Here is a 26,746-nt window from a genome sequence, read left to right as displayed (position 1 = left end):
CGCCTCCGTGCGTCACTGAGGCGCGACGGGCTGAGGTAAAGCCGCCGCCGCTACGGCCGCCGCCGCCGTCGGATCCTTCCGTCCCGGAGCTGCCGCCTGCGGGTTTGGCGGGGCTGGTGCGGGCGGCGGGACGGTCCCTCAGCGCCGTCGCCCCCGCGGGGACCGCGATGCCGTGAAACCGAAGTGAGTGCGGGGCCGACGGGAAGGGGGCGTCCTTCCCCGAGCCGGGGGGAGGGGCGAAGGGGAGGGAAGGGGAGCTGAGGCGCAGGATCCGAACCGGAGAACGTGTTCAATACCCTTCTCGTTACGGCTTTCCCTACGGCCCCCTTCGTTGTACTGAGCCCTTCGCTGTAAGAAGCTTCCCGCCAGCTCAGAGCCTGCCCGCCGCCCCCCCCCGCCCCCGCCCCCGCCCCCTCGGCCCCAGCCCCGCCCCTCGGCCCCAGCCCCGCCCCTCGGCCCCAGCCCCGTTGGTATCGGAGCAGTCGGGAGCGATTAGTTCCGGCCCTGGGCGCCATCAATGACTGGTGACACCCCGGGAGCCTGAGGCTCGGGGCCCCGCCCCGCCCCGCCCCGCCCCCTCCGCTAGCTGGAGGGAAACCTGGAATGGCAGATTCCGCGTTGGCAAAGCTTTCCAGAACGGACCTTTCATTCCCGAATTTCACTGGCCGGAGCACCGGGTCTCCGGAAGCGGCTCGCCCCATGCTCAGACAGCTCGTGGTTAAGGCAGGATTTGAACTCGGGTCTCCCATTCCAAGTCCTGCACTTTAACTCCTTTACCACGTGCTGGCCGCTTTCTTTTAGAAAGAAAAGTACCACAAAGGTTTGTTTTTCCTCCCGAACAACTAATCGGGTGAATCTTCCCATTGAAGAAAGGTCCATTAAAGTAACATTACTACACATGCGTTCAGTTATCCCGTGTCACAAAAAACGGAGTTCTTGTTAGTAACCACGTTTGCACTTTTTGTTAAAGGAGCCATTGGTCCCCATGCACACACCCTTACTTGTCAGATACTTTTGGTTACAAACCCGGAGAAGACCCGGTTTATTCCCCTTTCCCCCCTTCATTTATTTATGGCAGCTTTGTTTCTCCCAGTTTTCTCTCTTGTTCTTGGTGATTCAAAATGTCATTTTACTAATTAATCGCGACAGTCCGAATATGTGGGACGCCCACTCCGCCATTCTAAAAAAGAGCATTTAGAGCTTGAAGTAGTATTTCCTCAAGTAAGTCACAGAAGGCTTTCTTTTCCAAAGGTTCTGAGTCCTTCAGAGTAGTTCCAAATGCCTTCCTCCTATTACTGCATTCCAGTTTCTACATTCTTTTCTTCCAGGTGAATGTGTGTTTACAAAATATATTCTTGGCCATTTGCTATGCCATATTTTAGATGTTTTAATGCCATATCCTGCTTTCGGAGACTTTGTAGTATGTGAACAATTAGGAATCATGTGTTCTCGGGCTAGATAGCAGCCTGCTTTTGTATGTTTTATAAAGTACTTTCTTCACAATAGACTTCTGAGCTATATAATATGATTATTATCCTCTTTTTACAGATAAGACAGATGCTATCCCTCTGAACCTTTTATCTGTCCATAGTCATATAGTTAAGAGGGTGGGAACCATGGATAGCTCACTTTCCTTGGGATCAGGAATATCTGAGAATCTCATCTCAGACATCTGCTTCGATACCCTGGGCAAGTTTTATAATAAAGTTCAGCAAACATTTACCACCTGCTGTGTACCAAGCAGTCTACCATGTGCTATGCTTCAAGTTACAAATGGGACTGATAATCATACCTTCCTCACCGGGGTGTTGTGATCGGATGAGATACTATTTATAAAGTACTATGCCATGTACATGTGACTTATAGTGTCATATACTACTTGGATTTCAACAAAGCTTTTGACAAAGCTTCTCCTGCTTTCCTTCTGTACAAAGTAAGGACTATATTCTTGATGGGAGATGGTACATTTAAGTGTATTTAGAAACTGGTTGAATGGCTGATTAGATCACACATGTAGTGCTAAATGGTCTAGTGACCTCTGCCCTTGACCCTATCTTGTTGAACATTTTTGTCAGTGCCTGAGAACAAGGGTTAGAGGGCATGCTTAGATTGGTGGAAGACATACAACTGAAAAAGACAGGGTCCGTGAGGAACTGTCAACGCAATATCAGTCAACAATGTGACATTGCTCAAAGTAGAGAAGTTCTTGTGCAATCTTAGACCGAATAACTAGAAATACCAAGTACAGAACTGGAGAATCCTGTCGTCTTCTACCTTGGTCAGATCACAGCTGAAGCAGAATATTCACTTCTGGGCACAAGGTCTGTTCTTAAGGAAGAATATGGATTGAGATCACCCAAAGGAGACTGAGGAATTGGAGAAGGTGCCACAAAGAGAATCCCTGGGAAGTTTCACATAGAGAAGAATAGGGATTAGGAGGAGCAGAGTACAAGTAATATAAGCATAGCATTGGAAGACTTGTCTTGTTGAGGGAAGATGGCAAGGTGTTTTTTTTGGTTTGGTTTTTTTTTTGCCTCAGAGGATATAACTAAGGGCAGAAATTAAAGAGGTAAATTTGAGCTTGACATAAGGGAAAACTTGCTAACGGCAAGAGCTCTCTGAAAGCAGAATGTGATACTTGGGGAGGTGTGGTGTATTCTCATTCACCAGAAGTCTTCAGCAAAAGCTTGAGTGGCCAATTCACTTGGTGACACAAGAAAATTGGAGGAGCTCAAAGGGACATTAGGCACTACCTTGTACAGTCTTCTCATTTTACAGATCAGGAAACTGTAATCCTGGAAGGCTGAGAAACTTGCCTTAGGTCCCATGGGGTCAGCATTAGAAGTGGAACTGAAATCCATGTCCTCAGACCCCAGAGGCTGGATACGGGTTGGACTAGATGATCTTTGGAGTCTAGCCCAACTGAGATTCTGTATTTTTGGTCATCTTTAGTATGTGATTTTTGTCTTGTTGCAAAGAATCATCATGGCTTCAAAACCCTAATACCAAACTTGTCTCATTTTGTTTATTGATATAGTTAATAAATGTATATAATAATAATCATTATTTTTACCTTCGGGTGATATTGTGCCTATATCAGTATCTAGACCATAGCAAACTATTTGCTAAAGTGTCTTGTGTTTCTTTGTGAACAATATGGAGAGATGTAAGCTAGACAGTTGAGGGATTCAAAAAGGATTTAATGGGAGGACCCAGGGTGGTTTTAATGGTTTGATGTTATCTTAGAGGAAAGTCATCAGTAGAGGACCTCGGGGATCTGTCTCTGGGCCCATATTGTTTAACATTTTTATTAGTAACTTGGTTGAAGGTGTCAAGACTTATAAAATTTATAGATGATGGAAAGCTAAAAGAGATAGCAGGCATGGATATCAGAGTAAGAGCCAAAAAAAAGCAGTTGATATCCTGGAACAATAGTCTGATTCTAATATGATGACATTTAATAGCCATATAAGGGCCCATTACAAGGATGGAGAATGTGCCATTAGAAAGACGTGAAAATGGATAAATATAAGTGTGATTATGTGGAGCTGGGATGTACATGTAAGAAATACCAAGATCTGGAGATTAGGGCACTGTAAGCTCAGTCTAGATCAATAATGTCATATGGTAGCCAATATATGTCCCAGAGTAGAGAGAGGAGGGGGATTGGTCCAGAACAAGAGTATTTTGATGGGTTTATTGCACTCTGACTTGATCACTGAAAACATTGTCCTCAACATTACATTTTAGAAAGAACATTGTCATCCCCTGGGGAGAGTGACCAGGACTGGACAGGAACTTGAACCCATAGCATATGAGGAATGGTTGAAGGAAAAGGGTGTTTTAGCCCAGAGAAGAAAAGACTTGCAAGAACACCTGCCTTTGTGTTGGGATTCCCCCATCCCTGATTTGTTTAATGCTCGCTCACCTTTGCCTCTTGGAATTCCTAATTTACTTTACAGCTCAGTTCACTATATACATGGAACATTTCCCAATATCCCAACTATTTGTACCACATATTCCCAAGTTACTTTGTACTTTGTACATACTTGTGTAAGTATATGTTGTCTCCCCACCTTCTTGAAGGCAGAGCCATTTTTCATTTTGGTCTCTCCCTAGCACAAGCCCCTAATAAATGGCTTGTTGTTGACAAATTGATTGCTAAATATGATGACTGATACATCAGAAAGGGGACTTGTTGAATAATGAGCCTGGAGGGGATGTTATGGAGATAGATTTCAGCTCCATGGGAGAAGAGCCATGATTAGAACTGTCCAAAATGTAATGAGTTACCTCCAAGATACTGAGTTTCCTCTCACTTGAAGTCATAAGATCCTCCAACTGAAAGGATCTGAGAGATTATCAGGGCCAGGCCCTCATTTTACAGATGAGGCACCTGAAAGACAAGCAGAGGGTGAATGGCCTATCCTATCTTACTGAGGCCTCAGACCCATGGTAGTTCTCTGACCCTGGACAAGTCACCCTCTCTCAGCCTCAGTTTCCTCATCTATAAAATGGAGATAATAATAGTGCCTACCTTACACAGTTGTGGGAATCAGGTGGGATTGCCAAAAGTAAAGCACTCTGTAAACCTAAAAGATAGTTAAATGATACCCACCATTAGCACAGCTAGGAATCAATTATCAGCATTTATTAAGTGCCTTCTGTGTGCCAGGTATTGGGGGGTGGGGGATATAATATACAAGTTCCTGAAGTTTATATTCTTCCTAGGGGATACAGCATTTTTCCCAAATGATCCAGTCCAGGGTAGCTATAAGATAAATACACAGATTTGAGGGACACTCACTCTTAGGAAAGGCTTCTTGAATTAAGCAGCACTTGAACTGATCCTTGAAAGGGGAGAGGGTTCCCTGGGGGTGAGGTGAGGAAGGAGAGCACTCCATGGATGAGGGTGCAGCTTGTGCAAAGCCAAGGAGGCAGTGAGCCAGTTTAATTGGCAAGTCGTGTGGTCATGCTGGCTAAAGGTTTTGGCTTATAAAGTTTATATTTCTACCTTAAATGCAATTGGAGAGTCACTAGAACTCCTTGGAATGAGTGCCATGATCAGAGCTGTAGTTGTGTGGAAGATGGTAGGTTGAAGAGAGCAGAGGCTGTGCCCAGTGTGGAGACTGCCTGTGCATTGTGGTGGTCCAGGTGTGAGCTGGATGGGATGCTGGAGACTTCCGATGGAACCCACTAGACAAGACTTTGCAAATGAATGGACCAGCAGGCCTGACTTCCTGGATTTTTGTTGACATAGAAATAGGGAAATTAGGAGATTTAGAAGAAAATATGAGTTCTGTTTGAGATATGTTGTGACCTTGAAGGGGCAGCATTTGAACCCACAGCCCTGACTCTGGTGCTCCTTGTTTCTGCATTGAACCACAGAGGGGCCCAGAGGTCCCTTTGGTGGTCATCTGCAGGTATGGGCTTCACTCAGCCTCCGAGTTGGGGTTCTAGGATTATTACTTTAGCTCTAGGTGGTCTCTTCTATTGTACTTCATTCTATTACAGAGACTGTGACCAAATTCTCTGTGTAGTCTCTGACTATTTAAACACTTTTTCTTGTCTTTCTTGTCTTGTCTAGACTCCAGATCTGAAATCTAAATAAACTAAGTACTCAAAGTAGTCCCCTCAAAATCTAATTTTATTATCATTGACATTTTCAATTCTGATTTGATTTAATGATCATTTCTGTGTTCAAATGTTTTCTTTGGCTATAAATTCATTGGTAATCTAAAGTTGAATGTGGGAGAACTTTTTTTTTAATTTGAGAAATGATTAATCTATTTATTTTGTAGCTGTTTTTACAGTGTTAATTTTGTGAGTGGATTATTTACCTTTTCAGTGAAAATTTTGTCATTTTTCCTTAACATAGTTCTGCTAATTTTTTTTTGAGTATTTAAACTACAAAAAATTACTTTGTTAGGAAAAGAATCTATTAGTACGGGTACTGAAACCTCTACTTACCACCCACTAATAAATGGAATTTTGAAATTCTTAGTATTTAATGTGGGTTTCGAAACAACAGTTGCAGTCAGTTACAATAAATCCTTTTTGTGGTTTTTGAAATCATTGGAATGTTGTGTTTATTATGACACTTAAAAAAAAAAGTACTTTAGAACCTCTTGACAAAGCTGTAATTAGCATACCCTGGATCTCTCTTGGAGTAGGTAGTTTTTAGAGAGGCAGTTCAGCCTAATGGGAGGAGTACAGGCCTCAAAGCCTGGAAGACCCAGATTCCTATTCCTCCTCAGACCTCCCCTGACTGTGTGACCCTTAGGGACTTCCTTAATGTCTCCAAGCTAGGTTTGTGGTGCAAACTGGTATCAGGCAAGCTTTCTGGATCATGGCCATGACCTGCTTAAAAGGTTTTCATTTAATAGAGTAATATCTACTAGACTGAAGTTTTAAATTAAAGTAGCAGCTCACTTGGATGATGATGTTGCGCATTTGTAGGGCTTTCTTCACAACTACTTTGTGAAATAGGTAATTGAAAATATTATTCCCACTTTACATATGAAAAAAACTATGGTTCTAGTATTTTAAGTTTGCAGTTAATATAGACATATGTAGAATAGAATAATTAGGAATAAAAATCATCTCCCTAGTCCGTTGTCTCAAAAGCCAGAATCCCATCTCTAGCATCATCAGCCGACTTTGCTTGAAAATGTCCAGTTATTGTGCAGGGGTACCAGGGTGTGTGTAGTAGAGTCCTCTCAGGCTTGCACTATCTCTGGATCAAGCAAGAGCATTTATTGGGGGTATTTTAGAGAGATTGGCCACATAGCAGAGTGAGAGGCAGGTTTATATAGAGAAAGAAAAACTGGAGAATTGGGATGATCTCGGAGATTTTGCATGTATGTTTGGACTGTCTCAGAAAAAGTATCTCTGATTGGATTAAGGTATGCCTGGTTCTGATGAGCTCCCTGAGAATTACCGGGACAGGGCAGCAACTAGATATGCATGAAAAAGTAGAGAGACTTTTTGTTCCAATGAAGTCCCAAGAGAAAGTATAACAGGATTATTGAGACTGGAGCAGCTGCTAAAATTCCCCCAATTGGAAACTTTTTCCTGAAAGTTCATTCAATTTTTATCCAGATTTAATTATTGATTTTCCTCTTATTTTGAGCCATTATCTGCCGCCCCTTTAATTTCCACTCTACCACTCTTAGTTCTCCTTTCGACAGGACAGTTCTTCCCATACTGAGACAGTTGGCCTTTCAGCCCTAAATCCTCTCTTTTCAGACTATCTCCAGTTCTTTCTTCTGTTATTCCCTACATGTCCTAAGTCAAAATCCATTGCTCTCCTCCAGGTTTGCTCCAATTTATAAGATATGGCACCTAAAATTGAACACACAGTTCTAGGTACAATTTTCCAGTTATAGCCCATTGGGGATGTTGTTTCCCTTAATCTGATTCTGGACGATATATTTCTGTTAATACAATCTGATAGCATTATTCATTTAGTGGTCACATTGCACTCTTTTGATCAAATGAAATCCCTCTTTTTTTTAGTCATAAAGTACACCAATTGCCCTTCCCCTTTACTTGTTAATATCCATAAATGGAAGATTTTTCATTCATCCATTACATTTCATTATGTTAACATTTTTCCTCCTAGCATCATGTAGAATTTTGATTCAGTCATCCAGCATGGTAACTAACTATCCTAGTATTATTATGCCTTTGTGCTCCCATCTTAGTCTTTGATAAAAATATTGAAAAGGACAAGACCAAGAAGTACCATACTATTGATTCCCCTTATATTAGTATCAGTCATTACATAGCTTTGGGGTGCAGTTCAGTTAGTGATTCAGTTATCCCAAACCTAATGTGCTTTCCACTAGGCTACACTTTCTTCTTGTACTTCATTCCATTTGTTCAGTTGATTAAAACACCTCCTAAGTGTTATACACTTTGATTCTTTTGGCCACTTTCCAGATGTGGGTTTTTTTAAGCATGCTGGGACTTTCTCAACAACTTCCGTTCTTTTGTCTTTAGGAATAGGATATTTAGGCCTATCATTTGGTACAAACCAGTCTTTTCTAAGCATTAGGACAAAGACATTTAGAAATTTTTCTTATTCTCAGTATTAACCATAGAGTCTTTCTGAATGTCCCTGGTTAATCAGATCTCATCTTCATATAAGACATTTGAAAATAATACTTCATTTAATACATTTAAAGTAACTTGGCAGAATTAAAGAACTTCGTAAAAGCATCCAAAATTGATTGTGATGTATCCATTTGCAGGAATGAGTAGGGTCTTTCTTATTGAGAGAAGTTGGCAGTTCTATTACAGAGTAGAGGGACAAACCACCTTTAAAAAAAAAAAAAGGTCAAAATAATCAGACCCTTTTCTTTAATTGTTCAAATACATCTGATTTTTTTAAAGAGGGGAAGAAATAGTTTCAAGTATTAAAATTCTAAAGTTCAGCTATCTCATCTTGGAATGGAGAATGTAACTTCTAGTTGTATGGGGATGGAACACAGTTTTAGACAGCTTATTGGTGTTATCTCTGGTGGCCTGTGGGCTTCAGGTCACTCTTTCTCATACCAGTATTCTCAATACTTGATACCCTAGTCTGGCGTTGTTTAGAATATGAGTAACTGATAGTGATATCACTGATACACCATTATAATGTTAAGACTGTATGTTTTTAAATATACATTTAATAATGAGCTTTTAATCAGTTAGTTGTCTGGTCTGTTCCTTGTCTTCTTGGATTCATCCTCGCTTTGGAAGTGATAATCCATTGTAAATAACTTAAGTAGTCACTCCTATAGATATAGCAAAATCTTAGAGAAGATATCTAAAGAAATCTTTAGACCACTGAAAAAGCTGGAAAAGTTTGATTTTCTTTGTTTTTGTAAAAGTAGAAAGAGGTACAGGAATTCTAAAAGAAGCATTAGATTTGGAGTGAGAACTGGGGTCCAGCCCCATCCTTTCCAAGGAACTTAGCTTCTTATGGCCTCAGTTTCCTTATCTGTTTATTAAAAAAAAAAAAGCCCTCTTGGATTAAAGTATCAAATAATGTCTGAATACTTTATAAACTAGTACTAAAACTATATACATGTGGAGTGTGCTATCTATTATTTGTTAAAAGCCAGTTTTACATATGTAAATAAAATAAGCAAAAATGTTTAAAGTAAAATATCTAGGATTCAATTCACTTTAAAGAAAGCCTGTTGATTTCAATGTTACTGTATGTGGGCCTCTAAGTATAGTATGCCCCCAAAAGTAACTCTGATTAAACTGTTGAATTAGAGAGAGTTCGTCTTTCTTTGATTTCAGTGTCTGTTTCACTTAGATTTGGCAAGTATCATTTTTCAGCTTTCTGGTGAAGCTACAGAATTAGCCTGAGAATGACAAAAATAAATCATTGGTTTTAAAAAAGATGGTGGATTTAAGTCAAATCCATTTCAGTTTTGTATATATGTTATTCTAATTTTGAAGAACTACTGAACGCTGAAAATAAAAACATTTCTACTTTGTTTTTGTTTTATAGGAAGAATTGTTCTTGTAATCTTGTTATAGAGGTTAAAAAAAAACTGAATTTCTTTTAGGTAATTCAAACTCTACAAGTAGTAAGCAAAATCATTCTCTTGCCTCAAAAACTCATCCTTGTTCAAACTTGCCAGTTTCTTCCAAAAGAGCCACCATCCTTCCAATCTCTCATTATCTTTGCATTATCTTTGACATAATTCTTCCTTAGATATCCAGACCCACAGATCAATAATCCATTCAAATCTAAATATTCATATGTCCCATTGATAGAATCTTAGCCTCTGCTCCAGCCCCAGTAATCCTGTCATTTTTTCTCATGCATACCTTAATTTGCTGAGATTGTCCATATAAATGCAAAATCTCCCCTGAGATTATCCAATTTTCCTGTTTTTCCTTTATATAAATCCTCTCCTTACTCTGCTAGGTTGCTTTAGAGGAGGTCTCCATGAAAGAGGAGGTTCCTAGGATGCTTCATCCCTTTTTCCAAGTAAATGCCCCATTAAATGCCCTTGCTTGATTTGGAGATGGGTTGAGCCTGAAGTCTTTCAGAGACAACTCTGCAACTCATGCCTTAATACTTCCAGAATAGTACTGCAATGTTTGACATACCCCCAACACCCTGACTTGTCAAATCTTGTTAGTTCTCTACCATATTTCTCAAATCTCTTTTTCACTTCTCGTACAATCACTATTTTAGTGAAGTCCTTATGACCTCTCCCCTGGATTACTGCAGTGGCCTCCTACTTACTATCTCTTCCTCAAGTCTTTCTCCATTCTGGTCCTTCCTTTACACAGCAGCCACGGTATTTCCTTAAGCATAAGTCTAAGCTCGACAAACTCCTTTTCGCCTTTAGGTTCAAATATAAACACTTCTGTTTGACTTTTAAAACTCATATAAATAAGCTCTACCCTACATTTTCTGCCTCATTGCACATTACTTCCTTTCTTGCTGTCTTTAAACTAGATTAACTGGTCTTCTAGCCTTTTCTTACACTTGCTATTCCATCTCCTATCTGTATACCTTTGCATTGGTATTCCTTGATGTCTCTTAATCTCCATCTTGTAGAATCCCTTACTTCCTTCTAGATTAGGCTCAATCACCAAAACTTTCCCTTTTCCCCCAAATCTTAATGTCCTCTCTCCCCCTTAACTACTTTGTGTATGTGTATGTATAGATGGATGGTTGTTTGTATGGGTGTATATGGAAGCTCTTTGAGAGTATGGACTTTCATTTTTGTTGAAATGTCTGGCACACATCAGGGGCTTAATAAATGCTTCTTGATTGATTGATTGATTACAAAAAGGTAACTTTTATATATGTGTACTTCACAGAAACGCCACATGTGAATGAAACACCACTCTTAACTGGATTTTGAATTGCATTCACCATGGGACAGCAAATTTCTGATCAGACGCAAATGGTTATAAACAAGTTGCCTGAAAAAGTAACCAAACACATCTCTCTGTTTCGAGAAAGTGGTTCTCTTACCTATGAGGAATTTCTGGGGAGAGTGGCTGAACTGAATGATGTGTAAGACTCCAATTTATTTTTTCCATTTTGTTTTCCTCTTATGTGCTCACATGTAATAGCTATGTGATATGATAGATGATTTAAGATGCTGTTTTCTGAAGATCGAAAGTGTTGTTTAATTGCAACATATTTTTAATGTCCAATTAATACATGTGATGTAATGTGCAAAACATTCTCTATAAGGAAAATACAGTGAGGCATGGGAACTATGCCATGTAGGGAAAGTGGCTTTAATAATAATTCAGGGCTAGAAGGAGTTCTAAGCCTGGCCCTGGGACCCAGCGGGCTTATGACTTGTCCCAAAATCATACAGGCCATCAGGGTAACACTAGACTTCCCTTGACCTCCATATCCAATGCACCTGTCTGCACTGGCCTAGGGTCACTGGGACCCAAAGAAGTACTTCACCTTCAGTCTTGGCTTCTTCTGCTGGGAAACTAACTCCAGTGTCTCTTCTGGCTCTAGATCCTAGGAACTTAGTTCATTAAGTAGCATAGGAAATGCTGCCTCAAATCAGAGAACTTGAAGAAATTGAGATATACTATGTGTATATGAATCACCTTGAAGATTTTATATGCTAATATATCAATAATTGCCCATTAATGTAAGCATAAATTCATTTGTATTGGTTGAGAGTTTCTAATTTGTTTCCCTCTTCCAATTATCAGCTTAATTTTTAAAATGAAAAATAAACTTAATATTGAATACAAGTGCCAAAGGGGTAGCAACCAGTTAGTGCACTGACCTTGAAGCTCAGAATGAGGCCTCTGGGCATTTACCAAACTCACTTGGTTCTACAAGATCCCCATGCTTATACAGTTGTCTGCTGCCTTGCTACTTGGTAAATATGCTTTAAGAAATATCAATAAAATATAACAGCTGAATCAATTCCATATAAATTTTTTCCAACTAACCAAAATTTATCTTTTAAAACACCAAGTTGTTTTCAAATGGAAAATCTTTCTAAAATAAATAATATATTTCTATGTTTTTAAAGGGAGCGTATGCTGAAAATTATGTGAAATTAGCTGTAATAATAAAATATTTTTGAATATCATATGCAATTACCTCAGGAGCTATTGAAGTTTTTAAGACTATTTTCCTATATCCTAGAAGGCTCTACACTGAATTTTACCATATTCCTGTCTTCTCTTTGCAGTCATGCTATCAGCTGATACAGATTGCTGTAATTATTCCCTGTGCATGCCTTTACTAGAACCCTACTTTTAAATTTGGTCTGTCTCATCCATCATGATACAGAAAAAAACAGCTGGTTTCTTAGATTTTAGTTTCTTAGAATTTTGCCTAAAATAAGTATAAAATAGAGAGGTGATCAAGGGGTCCATAAGTAAAGTTTGTGATTAACATCACTTTTGATTGCTTAGAATTCCCCTGCTCTACCTTCTTTGCCTCCCTTTCCCACTTCTTGCTTTTCTGTATAGTTGGGATTGCTAGAGAATGAATTCCTTTGCAAATACTGTAATTTTGTAGGCATATTTTTCAGGCATAAATAAAAAGTATTTTGGAAATCAAACTTTTAAAAAGACTACTTCTTTTAAGTCCTTAAGGCCTTTAAGATAATGAATTTTTATTTGATCCAAAGTAGTAGTAATTAGAGAACTTCACATAGTTTGGGAATTTTCCACAGAATGGAATCTCATCTTATCTACTGTGCTTAAAGAAAAGGCTCTCTGCCCTCCCCCAAAAGGAAAAAGATCGCCCAAAAGTGTGCATCCTGCTTGCTGAAAGTAATGTTATAGGTGCAGTCTTTTAGAACCTTAGAATGGATATATGTAAAACCTTCCAGTGTATAGAAAGCCTTGCCCAGGGGCACAAAGATAAATTAAGTTGTGTTTAATCTTCTGAAAATGTTCAGCAGCTGAATTTACTGCTTATTATGTGGGTACATCCACCGAGGAGTGATGTGGCTTTCCGTAGCAGAGGAGGGCTGGACACACAAAGCCCATTTCCTTGGGACTCAGGTGTTTACCAGTCCAAGGTTGTCTGAGGACTGACTGTAAGGTTAAACCAATTGAAGCAACTCTAGCTGGGTGACGAGCCTGCCTTCTTTTCCACTGACAGACTGTGTTACTTGGGGCTGGCTCCTTACTTTTGATGACCTCATTTCCCAAAGCTGCAAAGTACTTGTCACAGACTTCGTACCTCAAGGTTGCTACTTAGTCATAATGGAGGGTGGATGGAATCATGGAAGCCCTTTTCAGGGGATTTTTATTTGGAAATCAGGACTTTTTAGGTCAAGACCTGTTGCTTCAGTCGGTGCTACAGACATGTTCAATTGCACCATCAAAGTCTTATGCTTTCACCAAAGAGCCCGTTAGTACAGTGGATGGAGGATTGGTTCGAAGCTAAGATTTAGGTTCAAGTCCCATTTTGGACCCATACTGGCTGTGTGACCCTGTGCAAACCACATAACCTCAAGGCTCCAGGAAGTTTTTTAAGGCCATAAGCTGCTGGTCTATATTAGTAGTTTCCATCTCTGAGAATTCCATACACCAGTGAAATCACAGGTCTAGTCCCCTTCTCATCCCTTATTTTCACGTTAAAGTAACATAACCAGCCCAGATGGGCACATTTATAGAAAACTGATCCAAATTAGTTTGTTTTGCTGACTGTAACCTCTACTTAGGATACAAGTGAACTGAAAAAAAAAAAAAATTAAGGCGTGTCCTGGCTCCTGCTCTGCTGTTCAAATAAAGATATGATGAAGTCAGAGCTTTTGGTTTGTTTGGTTTTTTTTTTTTTTGGGGGGGGGGTTTAGCTTTGTCGGAAATACTGGTAGGAGCTGGAGGCAGGAAGTACATTTTCTCAACTGAAAACAGTCTACACAACTTGAGAATGTGAAGGATTAAATTTTGTTGTTGTTAAAAGTAATATTTGAATTCCTTAAGTTTTTAAAATATTTACTCAATAGCAGTTGGTGATTTTTAAAGTATAGATCTGAGCATGTCATCTCTACTGCTCAGTGAGTTCCAGTGGCTCCCTATTTCCTCATGATCTAAGAAAATGTCCTCCCCTTCCTAACTTTTCTCATCTTCACACATGACTCTCCTCTGAATACTCTGATCCAGCTGCACTTGTCTCCTTGGAGGACCTAGAACAATTCATCTCATCTCCCCTTCTCGTGCCTTTGCAATAACTGCCCCTTCCCCACTCCCCCGGCTGTATTGCTCTGCTCCCTTATTCCTGCTTTAAGGTTTCCTTGGCATTCTCCATTCGGCTCAAAACCCATCTTTGCGAGTCTTGGTCCTATGAGGGACCTATGAAAGTTTACAGCAGGTCCTTCCAACAGTGTTTCTTCCCGTCTAGTTATTCTGTAATACATCCCCTCTGTACCTTATTGTTTTCATGTCCTCTGAGGGCATGTGTGCTTTGATTTATCTCCCCTGCACTTGGCACAGTCTCTTGACTTATAGCAAACACTCAATAAATGCTTATTAATGGGATGCTAGATTTAAAAATCAGAGTTAGGTACTACTAAAAAGAATTTACAAAAATTATTCCTTTTTGCATTTTCATAGAAAAATTCTGCCTTTTTCAGAACTGCAAAAGTGGCTGCTGGCCAAGAAAAGCACCTTCTCTTTGAGGTACAGCCAGGATCAGATTCCTCTGCCTTTTGGAAGGTGCTTGTACGCGTGGTGTGTACCAAGGTGAGAGTAACTGCCATTCCCATCACCAGTGCCTTAGAAATAGGAGGGTTAAATACATGAACTTGAAAGCAGGTTTACAGAATGCAGTTTGAACTACCAATAAGGCCATTCCAGTTTGGTATTTGGGCATTTTTCATACCAACAAAACTTACTCTAATGCCTTTAAGGAGCTTATTTTTCTTCCATTTAGGTTTGACTTCCTTTTTGAATCCCCAAATATAATCACTGTAATAGGTGACAAACTTATTGCAAAACTTTTACTAAAAGTAAATTTGAATTATTATCCACCTCTCCCTGTTTAGTTCTTATCATGAAGGTACCTCTGTCAAAAAGAACTCTTTAATCTCTACCATTTTTGAATCCCCAAATATAATCACTGTAATAGGTGACAAACTTATTCCAAAACTTTTACTGAAAGTAAATTTGAATTATTATCCACCTCTCCCTGTTTAGTTCTTATCATGAAGGTACCTCTGTCAAAAAGAACTCTTTAATCTCTACCATTTGCAGAAAAATCTAGGCAATCTTATTATCTTCCCTCGGGGAGGTTTTCTCTCAGAAGATAACTTCTAGTGAACATTTAAGTAGTATGCCTAATTTGTTGGTTCCCTATAAAATTTTAAATGCAAAAAAGTAACAATGAATATTAAAAAGCTTTATCCAATTCCCTATTTCAGCCTCAGTAATAATAAATTTTAATAAAGAGGAGATCTCAAAGAACCAAGACCAAAAAATGATGACTCCTAACATGGTCAGATGCTCATAGCTGAGTATTGTCTGATCCTATTCATTTCTAAAGGAGGAGAGTAAAATCTTTATCGTAACTTTCAGAAGTTCATCATCTTGACAGTAATGTCTCCATTATGTCTGTTGGGGAGCAGCTGACCTTTGCAGCATTGGGTCCACTACATGACCACTGCTTACAATTACATTAGGGAATGTGCAAAGCACAGTTTAATGCCTTTCAGTTGGATTTGTCCACATGGAAAATCGGATTAGCTGATGAGGAAAGTCCAGCATTTTGAGGCAATACATACTGACTCACAGGCAGTAGTATTACTTATCATTGTTTATCTGGCTAGATACCATTATGACTTCTTGAAGGATGAAGTTGTTACAAACCCTGGTAACAAATATACTAATAGGACTTAAATAAAATAGCTTACGAGCTTATCCCAGACCATACTATTGTCTCCTACACACTAACATTTTACACCAACTATTTATTTCCAGTTTTTTTGTCTCTTTAATGGATTCAGATATTGAGGTTATAAATTCATAAAGATTCGTGATTTATGTGTAGCACCCAGAATAACTATGGACTTTTCTGACCATTGTGGGTATTTTTGGAAAGAAATGAGACAGAGAAGACATCATTCTAAATCAGAGAACGTTCACTGTGCATTCAAAACTTGAGAGTCTTTTTGCAAACATATACAGATGAATAAGATACTGTAATGCTAATTTCTAAGTTGAAAAATAAGTTGTGTGTTATTCATTTCATACATACTCTTGTTCTGGGGCATTCTATGGGGTACTCAGGGAAGACTAGTTCCTCCAGTGTGAGGGCTTGCCAAGCTCTTTTCAACTGCTCATCCATCTTTGGTGTCCCTTTGGCACTCCACTCACCTTTGACTCCAAGAAGCTATAGCATATACAGTGGCTACATCCTACTAAAACCGTCTCGGGACGGGTGATTAAACCAGGTAACACAACAAGCTGCAAACTCATCTGTGAGTTAGGGGAGTGTCTATCCCAAGCAAGTGAAGACTTCTACAGAATGGACACATGAACAGTTTGTTCCAGTGTCCCATGAAGGCAACTGAAGCAAGTGCTGTGGAATACTTAAAGCTTGGTCAGACGTAGAGAATGAAGGCCATCCCCTGCATCCTGGGACATCACCCATAATCTTGACTTTTGTCTTGCCACTGGACCTAATGACTGGAAGAGAGAGAGGGAGTCTGATGACTTTGTGTAACTCTGCCTCACTTAAACCCAATTAATTCACTTGAAAGTCACCCACGATTTCACTGATCGTCTTTGAAAATAAAGGACAAACAACACCTTTCACTTTAAACAGTCGCCTTCAATTGTCTCTGTTTATGCTATCCAAAATTCCCTTTGTTTGATTTTATTTCTACCAAGATGAGGGGAAAAAAGGCATTTTGTGAGCTCAGAATGTTATCAGTATGAAATTTATGTAGTTTGAGTTTACTACTTTTTCAGTATATGCTTCTCTTTAGCAAATACTAAAAGCCAAATAAAACATATGCTCTTAAACTAGAGCTTTATTTTTAAATACAGCCAGCCACATTTTTTTGACCTTGAATCACTTATCAGTACACCTTCTTGCAATTAGCCAAATTCTTAAAGATACATGAGTAGTGAAGAAAACTGGTTATTGAGTCTAGTCTGGGCCTTCATTTGAGTCATTCTGTGGATTTTAGAGATTTTGGAGGCCCTTTTTTGTATCCTCAAATCAGGTAGAACATATGAGAATTCAGCACTTTTATATTAAAGCTAGGGTTCTTAATGTCTATTGTGTCATGGACCGTTTTGGCAGTTTGGAGAAGCCTGTAAATCCCTTCTCTGAATGATGCTTTTAAATGGATAAACTAAAATACATAGGATCACAAAGGAAACCAATTATATTAAAATTGAGTATTTTTTATTTATTTATTTATTTTTAAAAAGGTCACAGACTCCAGATTAGGATTCCTTGCTCTAATGAATGGAAGAGGAAACTGAGATTGGGGAGGGGGGAGGTCACTCACCCCCAAGTCACACCCAAGACTGATTATTTACTTGGTCTTTATGTCTCTAGATTAACAAGAGCAGTGGAATTGTAGAAGCTTCAAGAATCATGAATTTATATCAGTTTATGCAACTTTATAAAGATATCACAAGCCAAGCAGCAGGAGTCCTGGCACAAGGCCCCACTACTTCTGAAGCAACTGCTGAAAGCTTGTCATCTGTGTCTTCCTGTCAGGCCAGCATTTGGATGGGAAGGTATTTTCCTGCCCTGGGCACCTTGGGGAGGGGATAAGTCTGTGAAAAACTGGAAGAGGCCTGTTTTCAACTGCAAACGCTCTTCGTGCACTCGGTGTTTATCTGACACACATCTGCTCTTTGCCCAGGCGTTAAGTGCCTCCTGTATGCCGGGCGCTATTGGGTGCTGTGGGTAAAGAGATAAAAGCTTCCTGCTCTGAAGGAGATGGCATCTATATTGTCTGGATATTCTGAACTAAAAATTAAGCTTCCTGGGCTGTGCAGTCTCCATAGAAAAGGCCTCAGTCAGGGTTCAGATGTTCTTCATCCTTCAGAGAGCACATCTGCACAGGGTGTTCAGTTCTGGGTGCCACGTTTGGGGAAGGCCTTTTGATAAGTTGGAACGTGTGTGAAGGAGGGTGGTCAGAAGGTGCAGCCGGGGGGCTGGGGAAAGAACCAGGGGTAGTGTCTGAAGGCACAAAGGCTCACCGTAGGGGTGTCCGTGGGCCAAGAACCCCCTTGTTCTGCCTGGGCCCAGAGCCCGGGACCAGGAGGAGCTAGGGAAAGGGTGGGGGCTGCTGGGGGGATGGGAGGAGGCCACACTGAGACTCAGAACCCGGAGGGAATAGGCTCGCTGCTGACCCAGACTTGGCCCTCCTTAGTGTACAGCAGTGACAACAATAATTGTTGTCATGCGGCGTTTTAAGATTTGGAAAGCACTTGTTACCTTACCTCATTTGGGCCTCCTAGTGAACCTGGGAGGGTGGTAAGTGGGTGCTGTCAGTATCCCCATTTTACAGGTGAGGGAACCAAAGCTCAGAGAGATTAACTCTTGTCCAGAGTCACAGCTAAGTAGGGCTTCCAGACTCCAAGTTCAGCGTGCTTTGCTATTTGTAATAGAGCAGAAGCACCTCCACAGCGAGAGCATCTGCGCAGATCCAACAGGCTCCTTGGACCAGCCTTAAAGGAGGGGTCAGAGGACACCTAATTGTACAACAGGGCTTAGGAAATCTCGCGGGGATGGGCAGAATGGGCAGGGACTCAGCAGCACTGAGTTGCATTAACCCCGTTATTGGGGAAATAGAATCAGCCCCAGGTGCTTTGGGCTTGTGTTTGGGGGTGGGTTGGCCGGTACTTACATGTGGGTCTGGTACAGAAGCAGCCCTTGGAGGCTAGGACTGTTTCACTTCCGTTCTTGTGGCCCCAGGCCCCCGAGCCAGCGCCCTGGGAGCTGCCCAATAACTGCTTGGGGGTTGGTGCTGGCAGGAACAGATGACGTTAGAGTTCTCTTTGCCTTCTATCTTATACTTGTGGCAAAGAAAAGTTTCACCCTGTGGACATTTGACAGCTTTCCAGACTTGGGTTTGTAATGCCTGGAAAGTGACTTATGTGAGCTGAGTCCCATTGACATCCTGCCTTATTGTTACCTAGAGGAAGCCGAGGGCTAGCAGTCCCCACCGGCGGGAATATTTCTCTTCTCACTTCTCTTCTCCTGGCTTCAATTTTACTGTTTGTTATGGTCTTACTCCTTGATGGCTTATTTTCAAATAACCTCTTATAGGGAAATTTGAACTAGAAGGCTACGAGTAGCATAGAATATGTTTCCCTGAGCATGTCCCCATTCATCACATCCTGTTTACATTACAGAAGCTCAGTTAGCTTTCAGGTTTTGGCTGTGCTTGCATTACTGCAAAGACAGATGCATTTTAAAAACATTGGAGGCAGTGTTTAGGAAGGGCCTTATCTTTCTAGCCTTTTCAAAGAGTCACTGTCAAAGACAAGTGTCAGTGTCTGATTATTTGTGGTGGGTTGGTTTTTTTGTTGTCGTTTTTGTTCCTTTTATACTTTTTTCTTGTGATGATCTTACTAAAAGGGAAGTGAGTGGTGCAGGGAGAAGAGTATCTTTCTTAGTAATAGATAAATACTTGTGACTACCCAGAGATATCAATAGTGGGCATTTATTTTATACCTACTGTGTTCCAGGCAGTGGATTAGGTGCTGAAGATTCAGGGACCAGAGAAACCGATGTGACAACATTTGAGGGAAAACCTAATACAGAGAGATCCAGAACTAGAGGGACTAACGGCTTCTTGCAGAAGTTGGCTCTTCATCTGTGTTTGGAAGGAAACGGGTTTGAGCCAGGGAAGGTGCAGAAGAAGTCTGTTCCAAGTCTAGGGGAATAAGGGCTAACCTGTGCAGAGGCCAGAATGCAGAGAACTGCAACACCAGTTTAGTTGAGCCTTAGTGTTTATGAAGGGCTGGCAGGGGACGACAGGGGCCAGATTAGGAAAAGACTTAAAGCCAGATAGAGTCTTGGAGGTAATAGAAAGCCACTGGAGTTGACTGAGTAAAGTGAAGGGCTTTCATGTAGAGGATAGATCAATGTGGAGGCAGAGAGACCAGTTTAGAGGCCGATACAGCAGTGCAGGAAAAAAGCAATGAAGGACTGAGCCAGGGTAATGGTTGCAGATGTGGAGAGATATAAGAGGTGTTGGGGAGATAGAAAGGACAAGGTTAGAAACTCATGGAGCTCAGGGATAATCCTGAGATCAGGAATCCAGATGACTAGAAGGATAGTATGGTTGGTGCTCCCCACAGAAAGTTAATTTGGAAAAGATAGATCTTGTAGAAAAGGTACAAAGTTCTGTAAGACCTTCCATGTGGAATAAGAGCACTCACTTTTGACCTCTATTTCTTAAATTCCCAGCTTCCTTCTAGCCTCTGCTCTGGCTCCAGTTCCCGTGCTAAGCCTTTCCTTATCTCTCCATTTTGGTTGAATTTTCATACAAATCTTGCTTTTACTTCTATATGTACATGTCTCATCCCTGCCTCTGTAGAATGCAGGCAGTGGTTTGGCGTTGGTTTTTTCTCTTTTTTATCAGTCAGTCAACAAACATTTATTAAATGCCTGTTATGTGGGAGGCAAATCCCAAGAATGAAAGAAACAGTCCCTCTTCTCCAGGAGATTTTTTTACCCCATGTTTGTTGAAATTTGAACTTTGCTTGGTTATAATCTTCCTCTTTTTTTTCTGCCTCATACCTGTGGGAAGGTGTTAGCTTCCCACAGAAACTAGGCTCCTTATGGCCTGGAATCAGCATTTGGAATAGTCAATTAACATTGGTCTCACATTTTCCTCCATGTCTCTTGTTGAGATGGGAATGAGGCAGGAACTGAACTAGCTAATTAGGAAATAATTTGACAGATTTTTCCTCATCATTTCACAAGTGTCTTAAGAAACAATTATTTTTAGTATTCATCCAAGACAGCAATGACCGATTTTGCAAGTGACCAGCATTGTGTAGTATACCCGTGGGCAGGTAATCAGTGTTTTAGATAACGATGTAAATAGTCTTAAGTCGCACATAAGCAGAGTCAAGCACGTCCTTGTGCCAACAGCTCTTTGTCCGTGTTACAGAGTGAAGCAGCTGACTGATGAGGAGGAATGTTGTATTTGCATGGATGGGCGAGCCGACCTCATTCTACCCTGTGCCCACAGCTTTTGTCAGAAGTGCATTGATAAATGGTAAGAGATTAACACAATCATTAGAGTTATTGCATCTGCTAAATAAAACAGAAGCGCCTGTTCATTTAAAGGAGTCACTGAGATGGGCCAGAGTGTGTAAGGAACCTTAGGAACCATGGAAAAATTGCCAGTTTTACAAATAAGGAAAAACAGGGAGAGGGCCTGAGAGAGACAGCCAATGCTGACGATTGGAAGTGGATAAGGAACTTTATTACTAATAAATATTTTGGATCTCTTTTATAACACTTATTTAGTTGATAAGCAGTTTTTGGTTATTTTCATTCTTTCAACTTTAAGAATTTGACCACTGATAAGTATAAGAAAGAGACCTGGTGTCTGGTCCCACTTTAGATTCTGTCTTTATGACCTTGGGTCCTTCTGGGTTTCAGTTTCCTTATATGTAAAAATAAAAAAATTCTCTAAAGAACCTTTTGATTCTAATTATTCTGGGATAAACTTAACTTCTTCATTTTGAAATTTTCTCTTTCTTATAAGGAAAGAGATCTTTGACCCATATTTAGAACCAGAGCAGTTCTCCACTCTCTCCCCAAGCTTGCTGACTTCCATTTGAGAAGGGTAGGTAAGGTACTGGGGTTGTGAAAGTGAGATCAGGATTCTCACCCCAGCTCTGCCACTTAATAGTCACTTGGCTTTCGATAAGTCCACTCACTGTAGTTGCCCCATCTGCAAAATGAGAAGATCCTTTCTAGCTCTACAATTCCCTAAAGTTCTTTGTTTCTTTATACTTCACCCATAGATCAAAGATTTCTCTGGTTTAAGTGTGGATTTCTTCTTGGGACATAGAAGAGGTTTTGATAGTTTAAAAAAAAAAAAGAGCTACGTACGGTTTTGATATGTATTCATTGCTCAGTCTTTTTTTCTTGTTGTCTTCTGCAGGAGTGATCGCCACAGGAACTGTCCTATCTGCCGCCTACAGATGAGTGGGGTCAATGATTCTTGGGTTGTGTCTGATGCACCTACAGAAGATGACATGGCTAACTATATACTTAACATGGCTGATGAGGCCGGCCAGCCTCACATTCCATGAAACTGGGGACTTGGTCACTTGGGTTGTAAATCCCATTTGGGGATGGAGTAAAGAATATAGGGGCATCAATGTCATGAGCACATGAAAATTGATTCCTCCCTTCACCTCATCTCTATTTTTACCACTCTTTTCCACAATTTATTCCATCCCTTTTGATAAATTTCATGAATCTTTGTTTTGTTTTAATCTAAATTACTGTTTTAAATCTTGTACATGAGCCAGTCTAACGTTGGTAGGTATCCCAGTAGGTCCATGGTGTTCTTTGAGAATGCTTTGGTTGCTAGTTAGACAAGTATCATTTTGAGAAACTTCTGAAACACTGATTTTAGGTAGGCACGGTAGGTTTTGATCAATCCTGAGTACTTAGTAGTCATAGCTTTCTGACAAACAAACCCACTTTAAAACAACTGAAAATAGAAAATAAATCCAAGTGCTCATTACTACTAAGCTAGTCGTTTTACTGGAATTTAAAGGGTTGTTATTGCCCCCTGCTGGTTAATAGTGACTCCATTAATGATCTCTGCATGAATTAACCACAGATGCTTCCTAATCAAGCAGTTTGTGATTCAGAGAGAATAGATAATGAAACCTATATACTGCAAAGGGAGAAAGAAATCTAGAGCTTCTGAAATTATTTTTGCCAACAAATATTTTTTGGGGGAACTTGCTATGGGCTGCTTGATGGTTTCTAACACTCCTTGTGCAAAGTCCTGGGGTTTGATAGGCACATTTTTCTTAATAGAAAAGCTCTAAATTCTTATACTTTCAAACTCTATATACTGGAAACAAATCTCTACTAAATGATAAATTGCTCAGTATTGACCATGGTGCTTTTTCGTTTCATGATTTGGTATCATCTTCCTGAGATTTCAGAATGCTCATACTTAGAAGGTTAAAAGGAAGAGAAACCAGTGGTCCTGTTCCTTCCCTGTAAGTGTAGAATCTTCCTGAAACAGGGACGAAGTTCAGGCTGTTGGCTAAGAATATTCAGCAATACAGGAGTAAGAATTCAGTTAGAGGCAGTATTCTCAAAGCATTTCGACCTCTTTTGTGAAAGAGAGAAATGTTCATAGAGAAAGCATTTGGTTTGTCGTGATTCTTAACATTCAGCACTCATGAAGGTTTTCTTTAAAAGCCAATGTATTTAACCTTCCAAGGAAACCATTCTGACCTCTTTAGTTGAAGTTGCAAACATACAATACTGTAAGCACTGAGGCAGATGGTTTATGTTGCTATTTCAGGGAGTGGCTGCAGGATTGTGTGTAAATAGAAGATTCTTCCATTTTTTTTTTTAGCAAGTGTGCAAATAAAATTAATGATCCATTCATAGGAAAAAAACAAACAAACAACAGCAGCTTGTTCCTTTCTTATTGGTCAAATGTCAGAGATCTGAGGAGTCTTGGCTTACACAGATTTTGCCCCTTTTCATATTTGTGGCTAAATTACTAGCCAATGGATGCTTGTGGGCTGAGTGCCTTAGGACTAAATCTGGACTTGTTTTCAGAATTTGATTTGTAGAAGAGGTCTTTGTAAGCCTAATTCAAATTACTTTTTAATATAGTCACATATACATTATATGTGTACCATATAATATTTTGGCCTTGTTTAAAAAAGAATTGCCAAGAAAAACCAAACCCTTTGTTCTCCTAGTTTTAAAATAAACCATGGGACACACATTTAGCAGTGGTGCCTGAACATTATTTGGATTTCGTTGGCGCCCACTGAGCGTGTCTGGAAATGAGTTCCTGGTTTAAAAAATCATATTCTTAGGCTGGCTCTGATTCCAGGACACATCTTCAAACATATTTCACCGAATTGTGAAATACGTTCTTTCCTCATTCCCATTGTCTTGTAATTCCATTAAAGGCCAGGAGATTTATGCTTTGGATATGGGGCTACAATTGTTAGGGTGAGGGTAGTAATGAGAGCTGTGGCCATAGAGCGGTGGGTTTGCAAGCCCTGCTCCCCACTCCCTTAAATAAAATTCCCTATGTTTTACTAGGCAGTGAGTGTAGGTGATGACAGCGATTAACTGAGATACAGTGCTTTTAAGTTTTCAAAGCACTTTCTGTACATTATCTCATTGAAACCTCACAATGGCCCCCTGCAAGATAGCTCCTGTAGTTATAACCCCCATTTTACTGATGGTTCCATTGAGATTCAGAGAGGGGGAAATAATTTGCCACAGTCACACAGCTTGTGTATGAGGCCGGATTTTAATTAAGGTCTTCCTGAATCCATATGCAGGTCTCTTTCCCCAGTTTCATACTGATAGCATCTCCACTCAGCAAAATCATTTCTTGGCCAACTTTCACTGGGCCATCTCTGCACGTTGGCCTTATAATATTTCCTTCCATTTATCTTTTCTCTTTCAGGGAGTTAATGACCAGCCACGAGCATTGAGGAAATATATTACTAAAACCTCTCCTATTTTGCAAACTGTGTTCCACCCCAAACACTGACTGCTATGCAGGATCATCATGTAGTTTCATTAACCTCATCAAAATTAATGGGAAACTGACAACCCCGTTTTTTTTTTTGTTTTGTTTTGTTTTGTTTTGTTTTTGCTGATTCTATCAAGCTTTGCGATTTTTTTCCCTCGCATGTGAATGAAATGTAGTTTTTATTGTAGGATGAACTAATTCCCAAAATTGTAATTTTGCTTAAAGGTGAAGGGGTAAACTTTTTTATCTTATACTTTTAAATCTTTTGTAATTAGAAAGTACTAAAATGCACTTGCTGTGCCAGGAGGTAGGAACTGGTGTAACTTGTGCCTTCCAGAGCTGGTGATAATCTTTTATGCACTGACTCTAAGGAACTGGATTTGTTTATTTGTTAATTGACAAAACGTTGACACTTTGTTGATTGACAAAATGTCCTTTTCTTAAATGCACTAAAAGGGTTCCAAAATCTACTGATAACTATACCATTTTCTTGTGCTAGGATAAGTTTGAATATGAGCTGCTTGCTTGCTTCTACATTTAGATGCAATTAGAGGAGCTGTTTAAAATAACAATGCTTCATTATTAAAATGACTATTTCTTAAACTTTCCAAAAGGAAAGTCATGTCTGAGTTTGCAGTTGGACACATTAGGGACTATTAAATACTCCAGTCTGTATTATTAGATCAGATTGATAAATTGTGCAATAAACAGTGGTGGGGGAGGGGAGGAAAAGATAGCTATTGACAATTGTTTCTTTTTACAATTGTGTGATTTACTATTGTTATGTATTGTAATTGGTTGGATCTGTGGACTAACTATAAATTTATTTTCCTTAGAGGGCTGTTTTTATATATTGTACATTGGTTTCTAGTAGTATTTCTGACTGACTTGTGACCTCTTCTCCCCGTTTTAAAAAAATCAATTAAAATTCATTTGAGGTTATTAAAACCAGGCCTCCTCATGCCCAGATTGCTTAGGGTGATAAGTAAGGTACCGACAGCAGGTGGTAAGCACCTGCTGCTTCCTGCTACAATCCCTATTATAAGTGGTTCTAAGTGCTATTGGTGAATAATTAGTACGCTGGGGAAAACCAGGCTTATTTCCCACAATTCAAGTTCCAATTTTGATTTTCTTAAATAAGTCACATTTGCTACTTTTACCAAAGAATGGGGAGAAAACCATTTGAAGACAGGGAGAATCCACTAACCCTTATGTGTGTGGTGGGCATGGGAGCAGAGATGTCTGAGTGAAAACACAAGGGAGATCTCTTGTATAAGACTGCGTCTTCTCATCATATTTGTGGAAAGTAGTAAAGACAACCGCTATGCTACGTCTTGTGTTTGTGTTTGATGTTGATGTGGGTACCTTCGGTATCTTTTCAAAATGACTGGGAACTAGGGGGAGAACAAAGGTTCACACTTTGGGGAGTGGGAAACATTCAAGTATCTATGATTTGCTCACATAAAGGGAAACAAGGCCATGGGAATTCAGCTCTCAAATTGAGTGACTCGAGTTAAGTCTTTGAGAGGTGACTTTGAAGGGTCATACAACCGGCAAATGGCTAGTCTTTTAGATGTCAGAAAAACTCACTGTCTGTGGTGGCTCAGCTTTGCTGCTAGTCTCACAGTTGTCAGGGTAGGTGCATGCAATGATAGCATTGCAGAGGAGCCGCACTGAGGTTTTTATGAGTAGGTTTAACTCGGATTGAAAATCATTGATTTAAAGCTGGAAGTCTTGATGGGTATTTCAGGGACCTCACTGAAATTCGCCCAGGATCACCCAGCTAGGTCTTTCTAACTCCAGGTCCAGTGATCTAGTTGCTAAGACATGAGTACTTGCCTTTTCTGATCTGTTCTGGAACTGCTTGAAACTTTTTATCTTCTGAGTCTTTAGAGATGTATAATTAATCCCACTATTCTGGGTACTGTGGATGTGATGTGGGTAAAAAGCCAAAGCCTGTCAAAGACCTAAGGTGAAGTCCTTTCCTCGTTTTTAGGGTCTAACACTTATCCTGAGTGTTTCTGGAAGGGAAA

The 26,746-nt window shown here is 40.0% G+C and overlaps 1 protein-coding gene across 1 annotated transcript; it reads left to right on the top strand.

The window, feature by feature from the left end:
* Positions 1 to 26,043, top strand: RNF141 (ring finger protein 141). The gene is made up of 6 exons (XM_031942796.1): positions 1 to 183; positions 10,843 to 11,041; positions 14,601 to 14,709; positions 17,534 to 17,718; positions 21,114 to 21,221; positions 22,119 to 26,043. Exons 2-6 carry the CDS (start codon positions 10,899 to 10,901, stop codon positions 22,267 to 22,269), a joined length of 696 nt encoding a protein of 231 aa, XP_031798656.1. The 5' UTR covers positions 1 to 183; positions 10,843 to 10,898; the 3' UTR covers positions 22,270 to 26,043.
* The last annotated feature ends 703 nt before the right edge of the window (positions 26,044 to 26,746 follow it).

Source organism: Sarcophilus harrisii, chromosome 6 (genome assembly GCF_902635505.1).
Source record: "Sarcophilus harrisii chromosome 6, mSarHar1.11, whole genome shotgun sequence".
Taxonomy (NCBI): domain Eukaryota; kingdom Metazoa; phylum Chordata; class Mammalia; order Dasyuromorphia; family Dasyuridae; genus Sarcophilus; species Sarcophilus harrisii.
This window is presented reverse-complemented; position numbering and strand designations above follow the sequence as displayed.

Coding starts and splice junctions, on each gene's coding strand:
- RNF141 (XM_031942796.1), top strand. CDS start 10,899: ATGGGACAGCAAATTTCTGATCAGACGCAAATGGTTATAAACAAGTTG. Junction 14,710..17,533: donor TACGCGTGGTGTGTACCAAG/GTGAGAGTAACT, acceptor TTATGTCTCTAG/ATTAACAAGAGCAGTGGAAT. Junction 17,719..21,113: donor GCCAGCATTTGGATGGGAAG/GTATTTTCCTGC, acceptor TCCGTGTTACAG/AGTGAAGCAGCTGACTGATG.